Source organism: Mobula hypostoma, chromosome 5, assembly GCF_963921235.1.
Source record: "Mobula hypostoma chromosome 5, sMobHyp1.1, whole genome shotgun sequence".
Lineage (NCBI taxonomy): Eukaryota > Metazoa > Chordata > Chondrichthyes > Myliobatiformes > Myliobatidae > Mobula > Mobula hypostoma.
In genome coordinates this window covers 13,510,825-13,526,317 of record NC_086101.1, presented here as the reverse complement: position 1 = coordinate 13,526,317, position 15,493 = coordinate 13,510,825, and the positions used below count along the sequence as shown (strand labels likewise).

General features: G+C 48.4%; 2 protein-coding genes across 2 annotated transcripts; both read left to right on the top strand.

The window, feature by feature from the left end:
• The first annotated feature begins 4,986 nt into the window (after nucleotides 1–4,986).
• On the top strand, nucleotides 4,987–5,502 carry LOC134346456 (histone H1.1-like). Its single transcript, XM_063047825.1, has one exon. The coding sequence runs from the start codon at nucleotides 4,987–4,989 to the stop codon at nucleotides 5,500–5,502; it is 516 nt and encodes a 171-aa protein (XP_062903895.1).
• An 8,705-nt stretch (nucleotides 5,503–14,207) lies between these two features.
• LOC134346455 (histone H1.4-like) lies at nucleotides 14,208–15,493 on the top strand. Its single transcript, XM_063047823.1, has 2 exons — nucleotides 14,208–14,274; nucleotides 14,868–15,493. Exons 1-2 carry the CDS (start codon nucleotides 14,208–14,210, stop codon nucleotides 15,491–15,493), a joined length of 693 nt encoding a protein of 230 aa, XP_062903893.1.

Genomic DNA, 15,493 nt, shown 5'->3' with positions numbered 1-15,493 from the left:
GTAAAAGCTTTTATAGATATGTAAAAAGGAAAAGACTGGTAAAGACAAATGTAGGTCCCCTACAGACAGAAACAGATGAATTGATTATGGGGAGCAAGGACATGGCAGACCAATTGAATAATTACTTTGGTTCTGTCTTCACTAAGGAGGACATAAATGATCTTCCAGAAATAGTAGGGGACAGAGGGTCCAGTGAGATGGAGGAACTGAGGAAAATACATGTTAGTAGGGAAGTGGTGTTAGGTAAATTGAAGGGATTGAAGGCAGGTAAATCCCCAGGGCCAGATGGTCTGCATCCTAGAGTGCTTAAGGAAGTAGCCCAAGAAATAGTGGATGCAATAGGAAAACAGATTATTATCTGAATGGTGGCCGATTAGGAAAAGGGGAGGTGCAACGAGACCTGGGTGTCATTATACACCAGTCATTGAAAGTGGGCATGCAGGTACAGCAGGCGGTGAAAAAGGCGAACGGTATGCTGGCATTTATAGCGAGAGGATTCGAGTACAGGAGCAGGGAGGTACTACTGCAGTTGTACAAGGCCTTGGTGAGACCACACCTGGAGTATTGTGTGCAGTTTTGGTCCCCTAATCTGAGGAAAGACATCCTTGCCATAGAGGGAGTACAAAGAAGGTTCACCAGATTGATTCCTGGGATGGCAGGACTTTCATATGAAGAAAGACTGGATGAACTGGGCTTGTACTCGTTGGAATTTAGAAGATTGAGGGGGGATCTGATTGAAACGTATAAGATCCTAAAGGGATTGGACAGGCTAGATGCAGGAAGATTGTTCGCGATGTTGGGGAGGTCTAGAACGAGGGGTCACAGTTTGAGGATAGAGGGGAAGCCTTTTAGGACCGAGGTTAGGAAAAACTTCTTCACACAGAGAGTGGTGAATCTGTGGAATTCTCTGCCACAGCAAACTGTTGAGGCCAGTTCATTAGCTATGTTTAAAAGGAAGTTAGATATGGCCCTTGTGGCTACAGGGGTCAGGGGGTATGGAGGGAAGGCTGGGTTCTGAGTTGGATGATCAGCCATGATCATAATAAATGGCGGTGCAGGCTCGAAGGGCCGAATGGCCTACTCCTGCACCTATTTTCTATGTTTCTATATTTCTATTAGTGATAATTTTTCAAAACTCATTAGATTCTGGACTAGTTCCTGAGGATTGGAGGGTGGCTAATGTAACCCCACTTTTTAAAAAAGGAGGGAGAGAGAAACCGGGGAATTATAGACCAGTTAGCCTAACGTCGGTGGTGGGGAAACTGCTGGAGTCAGTTATCAAAGATGTGATAACAGCTCATTTGGAAAGCGGTGAAATCATCGGACAAAGTCAGCATGGATTTGTGAAAGGAAAATCATGTCTGACGAATCTCATAGAATTTTTTGAGGATGGAACTAGTAGAGTGGATAGGGGAGAACCAGTGGATGTGGTATATTTGGATTTTCAAAAGGCTTTTGACAAGGTCCCACACGGGAGATTAGTGTGCAAACTTAAAGCACACGGTATTGGGGGTAAGGTATTGATGTGGATGGAGAATTGGTTAGCAGACAGGAAGCAAAGAGTGGGAATAAACAGGACCTTTTCAGAATGGCAGGCGGTGACTAGTGGGATACCGCAAGGCTCAGTGCTGGGACCCCAGTTGTTTACAATATATATTAATGACTTGAATGAGGGAATTAAATGCAGCATCTCCAAGTTTGCGGATGACACGAAGCTGGGTGGCAGTGTTAGCTGTGAGGAGGATGCTAAGAGGATGCAGAGTGACTTGGATAGGTTGGGTGAGTGGGCAAATTCATGGCAGATGCAATTTAATGTGGATAAATGTGAAGTTATCCACTTTGGTGGCAAAAATAGGAAAACAGATTATTATTTGAATGGTGGCCGATTAGGAAAAGGGGAGGTGCAACAAGACCTGGGTGTCATTATACACCAGTCATTGAAAGTGGGCATGCAGGTACAGCAGGCAGTGAAAAAGGCGAATGGTATGCTGGCATTTATAGCGAAAGGATTCAAGTACAGGAGCAGGGAGGTACTACTGCAGTTGTACAAGGCCTTGGTGAGACCACACCTGGAGTATTGTGTGCAGTTTTGGTCCCCTAATCTGAGGAAAGACATCCTTGCCATAGAGGGAGTACAAAGAAGGTTCACCAGATTGATTCCTGGGATGGCAGGACTTTCATATGAAGAAAGACTGGATGAACTGGGCTTGTACTCGTTGGAATTTAGAAGATTGAGGGGGGATCTGATTGAAACGTATAAAATCCTAAAGGGATTGGACAGGCTAGATGCAGGAAGATTGTTCCCGATGTTGGGGAAGTCCAGAACGAGGGGTCACAGTTTGAGGATAAAGGGGAAGCCTTTTAGGACCGAGATTAGGAAAAACTTCTTCACACAGAGAGTGGTGAATCTGTGGAATTCTCTGCCACAGGAAACAGTTGAGGCCAGTTCACTGGCTATATTTAAGTGGGAGTTAGATATGGCCCTTGTGGCTATGGGGATCAGGGGGTATGGAGGGAAGGCTGGGACGGGGTTCTGAGTTGGATGATCAGCCATGATCATAATAAATGGCAGTGCAGGCTCGAAGGGCCGAATGGCCTACTCCTGCAGCTATTTTCTATCTCTATCTCTATCTCTTAACGAAGATGAGTCCATCCTGGAAAAATCATCAGCCGAGATTGAACGGCCTAATTCTGCTTCAATATTCTATAGTCTTATTCCCCATCTCTTGCTGAAGGAATTCCTCCTCATGTCATTCTAAACAGAAACGCGTGCTCACAGACCCTAGATTGCCCCACGAATGGACTCAACCTTTCCATGTCCTTTGCTTTCAGTATCCAGTCGTTTTCAGTGAGATTCCCTCCCCCCACCCCCCATGAATGCAGGCAGCGTCTCTTGTAGATGCCACGACTGCTAGGGTGGGTTGTGCCCGTGATGTATTAGACAGAATCCATTACTCGTTTCAGCCTCTTGTTGTCACGGGAGGTGTCTGGGTGTATTTAAGGCAGAAATGGATGTTTGTAAGGGAGTTGCGGAATTAGTCCTTACTCTTAATAATTTCTCCTTTGGCTCCTCCCACTTCCTCCAAACTAAAGGTGTAGCTATGGGCACCCGTATGGGTCCTAGCTATGCCTGCCTTTTTGTTGGGTTTGTGGAACAATCTATGTTCCGTGCCTATTCTGGTATCTGTCCCCCACTTTTCCTTCGCTACATCGACGACTGCTTTGGCGCTGCTTCCTGCACGCATGCAGAACTCGTTGACTTTATTAACTTTGCCTCCAACTTTCACCCTGCCATCAAGTTTACCTGGTCCATTTCCGACACCTCCCTCCCCTTTCTAGATCTTTCTGTCTCTGGAGACAGCTTATCCACTGATGTCTACTATAAGCCTACTGACTCTCACAGCTATCTGGACTATTCCTCTTCTCACCCTGTCTCTTGCAAAAACGCCATCCCCTTCTCGCAATTCCTCCGTCTCCGCCGCATCTGCTCTCAGGATGAGGCTTTTCATTCTAGGACGAGGGAGATGTCTTCATTTTTTGAAGAAAGGGGCTTCCCTTCCTCCACTATCAACTCTGCTCTTAAACGCATGTCCCCCATTTCACGTACATCTGCTCTCACTCCATCCTCCCGCCACCCCACTAGGAATAGGGTTCCCCTGGTCCTCACCTACCACCCTACCAGCCTCTGGGTCCAACATATTATTCTCCGTAACTTCCGCCACCTCCAACGGGATCCCACCACTAAGCACATCTTTCCCTCCCCCCCTCTCTCTGCATTCCGCAGGGATCGCTCCCTACGCAACTCCCTTGTCCATTCGCCCCCCCATCCCTCCCTACTGATCTCCCCCCTGGCACTTATCCGTGTAAGCGGAACAAGTGCTACACATGCCCTTACACTTCCTCCCTTACCACCATTCAGGGCCCCAAACAGTCCTTCCAGGTGAGGCGACACTTCACCTGTGAGTCGGCTGGGGTGATATACTGCGTCCGGTGCTCTTGATGTGGCCTTTTATATATTGGCGAGACCCGACGCAGACTGGGAGACCGTTTCGCTGAACACCTACGCTCTGTCCGCCAGAGAAAGCAGGATCTCCCAGCGACCACACATTTTAATTCCGCATCCCATTCCCGTTCTGATATGTCTATCCACGGCCTCCTCTACTGTAAAGATGAAGCCACACTCAGGTTGGAGGAACAACACCTTATATTCCGTATGGGTAGCCTCCAACCTGATGGCATGAACATTGACTTCTCTAACTTCCGCTAAGGCCCCACCTCCCCCTAGTACCCCATCTGTTACTTATTTTTATACACACATTCTTTCTCTCACTCTCCTTTTTCTCCCTCTGAATATACCTCTTGCCCATCCTCTGGGTCACCCCCCCCCCGTCTTTCTTCCCGGACCTCCTGTCCCATGATCCTCTCGTATCCCCTTTTGCCTATCACCTGTCCAGCTCTTGGCTCCATCCCTCCCCCTCCTGTCTTCTCCTATCATTTTGCATCTCCCCCTCCCCCTCCCCCTCCAGCTTTCAAATCCCTTACTCACTCTTCCTTCAGTTAGTCCTGACGAAGGGTCTCGGCCTGAAACGTCGACTGCGCCTCTTCCTATAGATGCTGCTTGGCCTGCTGCGTTCACCAGCAACTTTATGTGTGTTGTTTGTAAGGGAGTTAAGGGTTTATTGGGCGGTTCCCCTCCCCTCATCCTTCATGCTGCAAATCGTCTATGAAATTCTCTCCGGCTGGGGCGGGATTTGAACCCGTCTCCTTTCCGTAATCGCAGCCGCTGGAAACCTGGTCCAGACACCTCACAGCTACGCCACCGAAGCCGTTCTGTGACGCAATGTTCCTGCCGTTCTGTGATTGGCCGGCGCCGGGTAACGTTGTAACTTTCGCGTCCGCTCTGAGGTCTGATAAGACGCAACTGCGAGCTGAGGGCGGGAAGCGGCTGGTGAGCGTCGGGCGTCCCTGTTGGACACGTGGCTTGACATGGTGGCGAGAGCCGTGCCCGGTACGTCGACCGCTGCACAGCAGCAGTGCAGGAGGCGACGGCAGAAGGCAGCGGGGCAGCCGTGCCGGCGGAGGCGGCGCAAGACGCAAAAAATCAACCAGCTGATTAAGCAAGCGTTGTCGGCTCGCAAGCCGTGCGGCGGCTTGTCGCTGTCGTCGTTGCGGGCGGCGCTGCTCGCCAACGGCTACGACGTGGAGGAGAACCGCCCACGCTTGCAGATGGCCATTGGGCGGGAACGGCGGCGGCGGCGGCAGCAACAACAGACGCCCCGTGGCCGGGGGACAGACGCGGCGGCGACTACTGGCTGCCTTCGCGGTGGCCGCAGTCAGAAGGCCGGGAAGCAGATGCGCAGAAGCCCGTCCCGCACCCGCGATCGTTCGCCGCCCAAGAAGAAGCCCACCATCCGGAAGAAAGGCCACTGCAAGAAGCCGACGGCCGGCCGGAAGCGGGGCAAAGCCGCCCTTAGAGACACCAGGATCAGATCCGTGAAATAACTTGCACTCCTTCCTGAAACAGGGTATTCACCAAGAACTGATAATTCGAAACAAAAAAAAAGGCTCTTTTTAGAGCCGCAGTTAATTCTGCAGAAATAAAAGACAAATCTCCATAAAAAGTGAGAAGTCGATTTATTTTGTGCCCCTCTTATATGCGTATGTGAAGAACAGTTTTCTTCCAACACCATCGCCCTGATTTTCATATTTCCACACTAAAGTTGCCTTGATTGTATCCTAAAATGCGCGCCCCCTCTTAATAAATTTACCTTTTCTCTGGGGAGAAAGGTTTCTTCTCAGATACACATCCAAACGTTATCCTTTTGGTAGAACAGAGAGGTGGGGAATTGAACTTCCCTTTGTCTAGTGTCACCCTTGACACAAAGGAAGAAACAAGACCGGTGACAGCGATGCTGCCCTTGGGCCCGCGCTCCGCGCCAGCCAGCTTGGCTTGTCCTGTAGAAGTTGCCGACAAAGAGGCTGGCTGTTCGGTTCATCTTGGCTGATCCAAAATTCACACCATTATTTCCAGGAAAGTCTTAATAGATCTGTAGATTCTGTTCACCTTCAGAAACGGAACGTCCGAAAATACAAGAATTTTGCAAATCCACAATATTAAAAGTTTGACCGGAAGCCCTCACCATGGCCATGGATCACTGCTGGCAGTACATATCATGTTGAGTATTATTTCAGAACGTTTTCTGCCACGTAACAACAGAATGGACGGTCCCCCATCTCCAATGGTAGAATATTGACGCCGCCATTGAGCTGTCAATGCATTGTTTCACAACAGTGACCATGTTGATCGCATTAAATTATTCTTTGGAGGCACGCAGGCCTCCAAACCACGACAAGGTTATGGCTCTCTTGGAGGACAGGCATATTGTGATGATAAGTTTTACTTTGATCTTCACTTTGTATTTGCACGCTTTGCTGTTCTAATCATGTAAGCCATTGATATTTTCTTGTTGAAAGGTAAAGTTACTGCTTAATCCAGGTTGTACTATGCAAACTCCACACAGATAGCACTGGAGGTCGGGATCAAACCAGAGTAGGGTGTCCGGCCTTAAACCAGCGGCTCCACCCGCCGCGTTGCTGTTCTGCCGTATATGTGACTCCAGGTCCTCCAGTACTCATGAATTAATCGCTTCTCTCCTTTAGGGCCAATTACAAATGAAAGATAAGTGCTGGCATTTCTGGCGAAGTCCACGTCTGCTCTCCAATAAAAATGGCGAAATTTATATTGAAAATAGAAAGAGATAAGATGTAAGAGATTCTAAATAATTTTAAAGGTCGTTCGGTAGATCATAGGTAGGAAGTCTGGACAATTAAGAAAATTTCTTTGCGTGGTCAAATTAAAGTAAGGAAGACGTGGCCAACGAGCCTCCTGCACAAAACAGATTCTTCTCCGGATACAACATAAATCGCCACCCTTATTTTAACAGTGCCTGGATTTCCCACGTATTTTCAGCCGGAACATCAAGGCTTTGTGAAGTCTGCTTCTCTTAACCAGTCGATGCGAAGGAAATGAGCAAATGAGAGGTTGAGGGGAGCCTTAAATGAGGTACATAACTAAGGAGGGCCGTAGACCATTACAGCTCATCTATGCCAATGATCACGAAATGCCGAAAAAACTTCCGTTCCAGGATCAGAGTTGTGCCGTTGACTCTACCACTATGGATCATCTCTTGTACAGGCTTGGAATGCCTCCTTTTTTTTTGCATTGAGGTTTTGTTTTTTCCACAAATCCACGACACTCTGGCTAAAAAAAATTCTCCTCATCTCTGTTGTTACTGGGTACCCTCTAATTCTAAGACTGTGGCCTCTTGTTCTGGACTCACCCACCAAGGGAAACAGCCTTTCCAAATCTACTCTTTCCAACCTTTTCAACATTCGAAATGTTTCTATGAGATCCCCTCTCATTCTTCTGTACTCTAATAAATACAGTCCAAGAGCCGACAAACTCTCCTCATATGTTAGCCCCTGCATTCCAGGAAACATCCTCGTAAATCTTCTCTGAACTCTCTCCAACATCAGAACATCCCTTCTAAGATAGGGGGCCCAAAACTGCACACAGTATTCCATATGAGGTCTCACCAGTGCCCCATAGAGCCTCATCAACACCTCCTTACTCTTATACACTATTCCTCTTGAAATGAATGCCAACATAGCATTCGCTTTCCTTACCACCAATCCAACTTGGTGGTTAACCTTTAGGGTATCCTGCACGAGGACCCCCAAGTCCCTTTGCACTTCTGATTTTTGAATTTTCTCCCCATCTAAATAATAATCTGCCCGATTATTTCTTCTTCCAAAATGTACAACCATACATTTCTCAACATTGTATCTGTCTGCCATTTCTTTGCCCACTCTCCTAAACTGACCAAGTTTCTCTGCAAACTTTCCGTTTCTTCAACACCTCCTGCTCCTCCACCTATCTTGGTGTCATCCGCAAACTTAGCCACAAAACCATTTAATCCATAATCTAAATCATCCATATATGTTGTAAAAAGAAGCGGCCCCAACACCGACCCCTGCGGAACACCACTAGTAACCAGCAACCAACCAGAATAGGATCCCTTTATTCCCAGCCTTTGCTTTCTGCCTATCAGCCAATGCTCCACCCATTCCAATATCTTTCCTGTAATTCATAATTCGTCTTTTCTTTCCTAATGACTTTCTTAGTTTCCTTCTGTAAGTTTTTAAAAGTCTTCCAGTCCTCATTTTCCTCACTAATTTTTGCTTCCTTGTACGCCATTTCTTTTGCTTTTATTTTTGCCTTAACCTCTCTCGTTCGCCACATTTGTGCCATTTTTCCATTCATAATTTTCTTCTTTCTTGGAATATATTTTTCCTGCACTTTCCTTATTTCTTGTAGAAATTTCATCCAATTCTGCTCTAACGTCCCTCCATCTAGTTTACTTTTCCAATCGACTTGGGCCAGTTCCTCTCTCATCACTGTAATTTCCTTTGTTCCACTGAAATATCGATACACCTGATACCAGCTTCTCCTTTTCAAATTTGAAACTGAACTCAATCATATTATGATCACTTCTTCCAAGGGGTTCCATTACCCCCAGCTCCCTAATCGCCTCAGGTTCGTTACACGGCACCCAATCCAAAACAGCCGGTCCCCTGGTGGGCTTCTGGACAAGCTGCTCCAAAAAGCCATCCTGTAGACATTCTACAAACTCCCTCTCCTGAGATCCATTACCTTCCTGACTTTCCCAATCCACTTTCATATTAAAATCCCCCATAATTATCTTGACATTGTCCTTCTGACACGCTTTTTCTATTTCTATTTCCAGCTGTAACTTGTAGTCCACATCCCGGCTGCTGTTTGGAGGCCTGTATATAACTGCTATTAGTGTCTTTTCACCCTTCCCATTTCTTAACTCGACCCATAAGGATTCTACCTCTTCTGATCCTATGTCCCTTCTTTCTATTGATTTGATATCGTTACTTACCATCAGGGTCACGCCACCCCCTTTACCTACCTTCCTATCCTTCCTGTACACTGTGTATCCTGGGATATTCAGCTCCCAATCACATCCATCATTTAGCCATGACTCAGTGATGGCCACAAGGTCATATCTTTTAACCTGCAGCTGTGCAGCAAGGTCATCCACTTTATTTCTAATGCTGCGTGCATTTACGTACAGTACATTTAGATCAGTACCTGTTGCCGAATTTGCTATATTTCTATCTCACAGCAAATTATCCTGTATATTCACCTGCCTGTCCTTCTTGCCACCTTTGCTGCACAGTATCTTTGACTTATTTCTATTTTCCTCTTCCTCGACCCGAACACCCTGGCTTCCTTCCCCCTGCCAACTTAGTTTAAACCCTCCCTAACAGCTATATTAAACAATCCCGCCAGGATATTAGTACCTTTTGGGTTCAGGTGTAATCCATCTTTTTTGTATAAGTCATACCTCCCCCAAAATAGATCCCAATGATCCAAGAATTTGAAGCCCTGCCCCCTGCACCAGTTACTTAGACACGCATTCATCTGCTTAATTCTGCTATTCTTACCATCATTAGCACGCAGCTCAGGCAGTAATCCTGAGATTATTACTCTGGAGGTCTGGCTTTTCAATGTTCTTCCTAGCTCCCAGTAATCTTCCTTCAGGACCCTCCTCTCTTTTTTCTGTCTATGCCATTGGTGCCAACACGTACCAAGACTTCTGGCTGCTTGCCCTCTCTCTTCAGAATACTCTGGACCTGATCTGAGACATCCCATAACCTGGCACCAGGGAAGCAACACACCATCCAGGTATCCTTGTCCGGCTCGCAGAATCCTTTGTCTGTTCCCCTCACTATGGAATCCCCTATAACTACTGCATTTCTCCTTGTCTCTTGATCACGACACTGGGCAGAGTGCCAGAGTCCCGTTCACTGTGGTCTTCCTCTGTCAGGTCAACCTCTCCAACAGTATCTAAAACGATATATCGATTTCTGAGCACAAACACGAGGAAATCTGCAGATGCTGGAATTTCTAGCAACACACATAAAAGTTGCTGGTGAATGCAGCAGGCCAGGCAACATCTATTGGAAGAGGTACAGTCGATGTTTCAAGCCGAGACCCTTCATCAGGACTAACTGAAAGAAGGGATAGTAAGAGATTTGAGAGTGGGGGAGGAGGGGGAGATCTGAAATGATAGAAGACAGGAGGGGAGGGATGCCGCAGGGATCGCTCCCTACGCGGCTCCCTTGTCCATTCGTCCCCCCCATCCCTCCCCACTGATCTCCCTCCTGGCACTTATCCTTGTAAGCGGAACAAGTGCTACACATGCCCTTACACTTCCTCCCTTACCACCATTCAGGGCCCCAGACAGTCCTTCCAGGTGAGGCGACACTTTACCTGTGAGTCGGCTGGGGTGATATACTGCGTCCGGTGCTCCCGATGTGGCCTTCTATATATTGGCGAGACCCGACGCAGACTGGGAGATCGTTTTGCTGAACACCTATGCTCTGTCTGCCAGAGAAAGCAGGATCTCCCAGTGGCCACACATTTTAATTCCACATCCCATTCCCATTCTGATATGTCTATCCACAGCCTCCTCTACTGTAAAGATGAAGCCACACTCAGGTTGGAGGAACAACACCTTATATTCCGTCTGGGTAGCCTCCAACCTGATGGCATGAACATCGACTTCTCTAACTTCCGCTAATGCCCCACCTCCCCCTTGTACCCCATCCGTTATTTATTTATATACACACGTTCTTTTTCTCTCTCTCCTTTTTCTCCCTCTGTACCTCTCACTATACCCCTTGCCCATCCTCTGGGTTCCCCCCCGCCCTTTCCTTCTCCCTAGGCCTTCTGTCCCATGATCCTCTCAAATCCCTTTTGCCTATCAACTGTCCAGCTCTTGGCTCCATCGCTCCCCCCCTGTCTTCTCCAATCATTTTGGATCTCCCCCTCCCCCTCTCAAATCTCTTACTAGCTCTTCTTTCAGTTAGTCCTGACGAAGGGTCTCGGCCTGAAACGTCGACTGTACCTCTTCCTAGAGATGCTGCCTGACCTGCTGTGTTCACCAGCAACTTTTATGTGTGTTGCTATCATAGTCATAGTCATAGTCACAGTATACTTTATTGATCCCGGGGGAAATTGGTTTTCGTTACAGTTGCACAATAAATAATAAATAGTAATAGAACCATAAATAGTTAAACAGTAATATGTAAATTATGCCAGTAAATTATGAAATAAGTCCAGGACCAGCCTATTGGCTCAGGGTGTCTGACCCTCCAAGGGAGGAGTTGTAAAGTTTGATGGCCACAGGCAGGAATGACTTCCTATGATGCTCTGTGCTGCATCTCGGTGGAATGAGTCTCTGGCTGAATGTACTCCTGTGCCCACCCAGTACATTATGTAGTGGATGGGAGACATTGACCAAGATGGCATGCAACTTAGACAGCATCCTCTTTTCAGACACCACCGTCAGAGAGTCCAGTTCCATCCCCACAACATCACTGGCCTTACGAATGAGTTTGTTGATTCTGTTGGTGTCTGCTACCCTCAGCCTGCTGTCCCAGCACACAACAGCAAACATGATTGCACTGGCCACAACAGACTCGAGGAACATCCTCAGCATCATCCGGCAGATGTTAAAGGACCTCAGTCTCCTCAGGAAATAGAGACGACTCTGACCCTTCTTGTAGACAGCCTCAGTGTTCTTTGACCAGTCCAGTTTATTGTCAATTCGTATCCCCCAGGTATTTGTAATCCTCCACCATGTCCACACTGACCCCCTGGATGGAAACAGGGGTCACCGGTACCTTAGCTCTCCTCAGGTCTACCACCAGCTCCTTAGTCTTTTTCACATTAAGCTGCAGATAATTCTGCTCACACCATGTGACAAAGTTTCCTACCGTAGCCCTGTACTCAGCCTCATCTCCCTTGCTGACGCATCCAACTATGGCAGAGTCACAGAAAACTTCTGAGGATGACAAGACTCTGTGCAGTAGTTGAAGTCCGAGGTGTAAATGGTGAAGAGAAAGGGAGACAAGACAGTCCCCTGTGGAGCCCCAGTGCTGCTGATCACTCTGTCGGACACACAGTGTTGTAAGCACAGGTATTGTGGTCTGCCAGTCAGGTAATCAAGAATCCATGATACCAGGGAAGCATCCACCTGCATCGCTGTCAGCTTCTCCCCCAGCAGAGCAGGGCGGATGGTGTTGAACGCACTGGAGAAGTCAAAGCTATCAAAAACTAATGGTTCCGCCTCCTTCTCCTACCCATTGTGTTTTTCCCTATTCCTTCTTCACCTTCCCTGCCTATCCCCTCCCTCACCCCTTTATCTTTCCCCTTACTGGTTTTTCACCTGGAACCTACCAGCCTTCTCCTTCCCACCCTCCCCCACCTTCTTTATAGGGCCTCTGCCCCTTCCCTCTACAGTCCTGACGAAGGGTTCTGGCCTGAAATGTTGACTGATTATTTCCATGGATGCTGCCTGACCTGCTAAGTTCCTCCAGCGTGTTGTAAGTGTTGTTAAACTTATTGGTACTATGTTTTCCACCTTGGCCCTGGAGTAACGCTGTTTGATTTGACTGTATTAATGTATGGATGAACTATCGATTTCTGAGGGGGACTGTCACAGGGGTGCTGTCCACTACCTCTCTATAGGTAGTACCTATCACTTCCTCACTTTCCCTAATCAGCTGAAGGTCATCAAGTTCCTGCTCCAGATCCCTAACACGGTCCTTACCAAACCTCATCTCAATGCACCTGGTGCAGATGTAATCCTTGCGGAGGCTGGGATTCTCCAAGCACAACACTAATCCTGGATGCATATCTGTAATGCTGCTGTTAATATAATTTATGTTTAAGTTCAAGTTTAATTGTCGTTCAACCATACATTAATACAGTCAAATGAAACAGCGTTACCCTAGGGCCAAGGTGGAAAACATAGTACGAATAAGTTTAACAACACTCACAACACGCTGGAGGAACTCAGCAGGTCGGGCAACATCCGTGGAAAAGATCAGTCAACGTTTTGGGCCAGAACCCTTCGTCAGGACTGAAGAGGGAAGGGGCAGAGGTCCTATAAAGAAGGTGGGGGGAGGGTGGGAAGGAGAAGGCTGGTAGGTTCCAGGTGAAAAACCAGTCAGGGGAAAGACAAAGGGGTGAGGGAGGGGAAGCAGGGAGGTGATAGGCCGGAAAGGTGAAGAAGGAATAGGGGAAAACACAATGGGTAGTAGAAGGAGACGGAACCATGAGGGAGGTAATAGGCAGCTGGGGAGGGGGCAGAGTGACATAGGGATAGGGGAAGGGAGGGGGAGGGAATTACCAGAAGTTGGAGAATTCTATGTTCATACCAAGGGGCTGGAGACTACCTAGACGGTATATGAGGTGTTGCTCCTCCAACCTGAGTTTAGCCTCATCATGGCAGTAGAGGAGGCCATGCATGGACATATCCAAATGGGAATGGGAAGCAGAGTTGAAGTGGGTGGCAATTGGGAGCTTAACATCTCAGGGTATATACACATTGTATCGAAAGGATGGGTAGGTAGGCAGAGGGGATTGGGCGGCTCTGTTGGGTTTTAAAAAAAAGAAATCAAATTCTTAGAAAGAGGTGACATAGGATTGGAAGATGTAGAATCCTTGTGGATAAGAAACTTCAAGGGTAAAAAGACCCTGATGAGAGTTATATACAGGCCTCTGAACAGTATCCAGGACGTGGGATGTGCCCTCGGTAATTTCTAAAGTAAGTACATTTTCGGCACAGCATTGTGGGCTAAAGGGCCTGTACTATGCTGTAGGTTTTCTATGTTTCTGTTTCTGACAGTCACACCCGGCAGATTTTCAAAGGCGATCAGATATAGGATATCAGTGTAACGCCCTGGTCAATATTCTTACCGCGAAGCTGTAGGTATTTCATTTTAGTAGTTCTGTAAGAGCAGTCTGTATTGCTTTTAGCATGTTTGCGGTTTGAGCTAAAGATAAGGGCCACGTTGTCCAATTTAGGAATGAATGTTGTGTCAGCCAAGCTGGATGGTGAAATTGGGAGAAGGTTCTAGAGAAAGCGGGCAGAGAGGATTTTGTTACGGATACCAGTGAGGGTCGAGGTATTTTAGGAGGGAGCTGGGGGAAGACAGGAGGGAATATGGCTGAGGATGCCGTCCCTGTTGCACAAGGTGCTTTGCGCAGATGAATGGCTTCAAGGAGGAAGGGTTAATATTCTTGTGGGGGAGCCCGTCTGTTCGAGATGGATTTCGAGCGCTACTGTATTCGGAAAGTGGTGTGTGCTTTCGCGCAGACAGTGGGTCCAGCGCGTGAGTTAAAGACAACTTCGAGATGAGTTTCAACTTATCTGCACATTTGACTGTTTAATTATGATGGGCCCTGTTGCCTTTCTCTTTCTTTTATTTAACAACTCTTTGTTAAATATACTTCCTTTATAATTGTATGCAGTGTATGATGTTATTTCTTGCCGACAGGCGATTGCCTGGGGCAGTAAAGCACACAGTATTCACACAAACCGGAGTTCATCAGTAAAATACAGAGAACACAAAAATAGTCCAAGACCACGAATCCATGAATGTTGCAGCAATCTGCAGTCAATCTCCTGCCGAGCGACGACGCGTGTTTGCTGGGTAGCTGTAAGCAGGGTTGAGGCTTCTACAACCGGGTTTCCTCTCCGCCCGCCAGACCTGCGGCATTCCACGTTAACAATGACCAGCAGGATCGGCGACCTCCCTCCGGCACTGGCTCACAGGTACGAGCAGTGGATTGGTCAGAGTTACAGGGAAGGGCGGGACCTAGTGGAGCGCCGTAGCAGGGGATTGGATAGGCTCCGAGCAGGTTTGCTCTACGACGTCCACCTTTCCCTATTATGTGCGAGGGTCCCGCTGCTCGCCCCACCCAGGCGGGGCGTCGCGGATCAGGAAGGTTCTCATGGCTGAGGTCGTTCCCGCCAAGGCTGATACTCCCGCCGCTCTTCCTCCCGATCTTCCTGCCGGTTCCGACTTCGCCGCCCCTTCGGCCGCGGTCGGTACTGCGGCTAAGAAGAAGGCGGTCCATCGGTCACAAAAGGCGACGGCGGCCATGGTGGTTGAGCAGATCGCGGAGGTGGTGGCCGCCACCAAAGAGCGACAGGCTCCTAAGCTGGGCGGTGTGAAGAAACCCATCTCGGCCGCTGGCTACGAGGCGGACAAGGCCGTCGCCCGCTCCAACCTGCCGGCCGACACCTTGCCTAACAAGGGTTCCACTGTGGAAGGCACTGTCGCCGGCAGCTCCGCTTCCGCTCCCCACCCGGATCGGGAAGCGCAGGGCGAGCAGGGAGAGTCCGAGGACCGGAGGAAAGGAGGGACGAAGAAGAAAGCAGCGACCAGAAAAACGGCTCCGAAGAGATCGGCGGCAGCCAAGCCCGCTGCCCGGAATCGTGCCAAGAGTCCCACCAAGCGCACGACGACCAAGGCCAAAAAAGCGCCCAAGCGTCCCGCTGCTTCCCGGACTGCCGGGCGTGGCCACCGGGCTGTCAAACGGAAATAG

Coding starts and splice junctions, on each gene's coding strand:
- LOC134346456 (XM_063047825.1), top strand. CDS start 4,987: ATGGTGGCGAGAGCCGTGCCCGGTACGTCGACCGCTGCACAGCAGCAG.
- LOC134346455 (XM_063047823.1), top strand. CDS start 14,208: ATGGATTTCGAGCGCTACTGTATTCGGAAAGTGGTGTGTGCTTTCGCG. Junction 14,275..14,867: donor GCAGACAGTGGGTCCAGCGC/GTGAGTTAAAGA, acceptor CGCCCCACCCAG/GCGGGGCGTCGCGGATCAGG.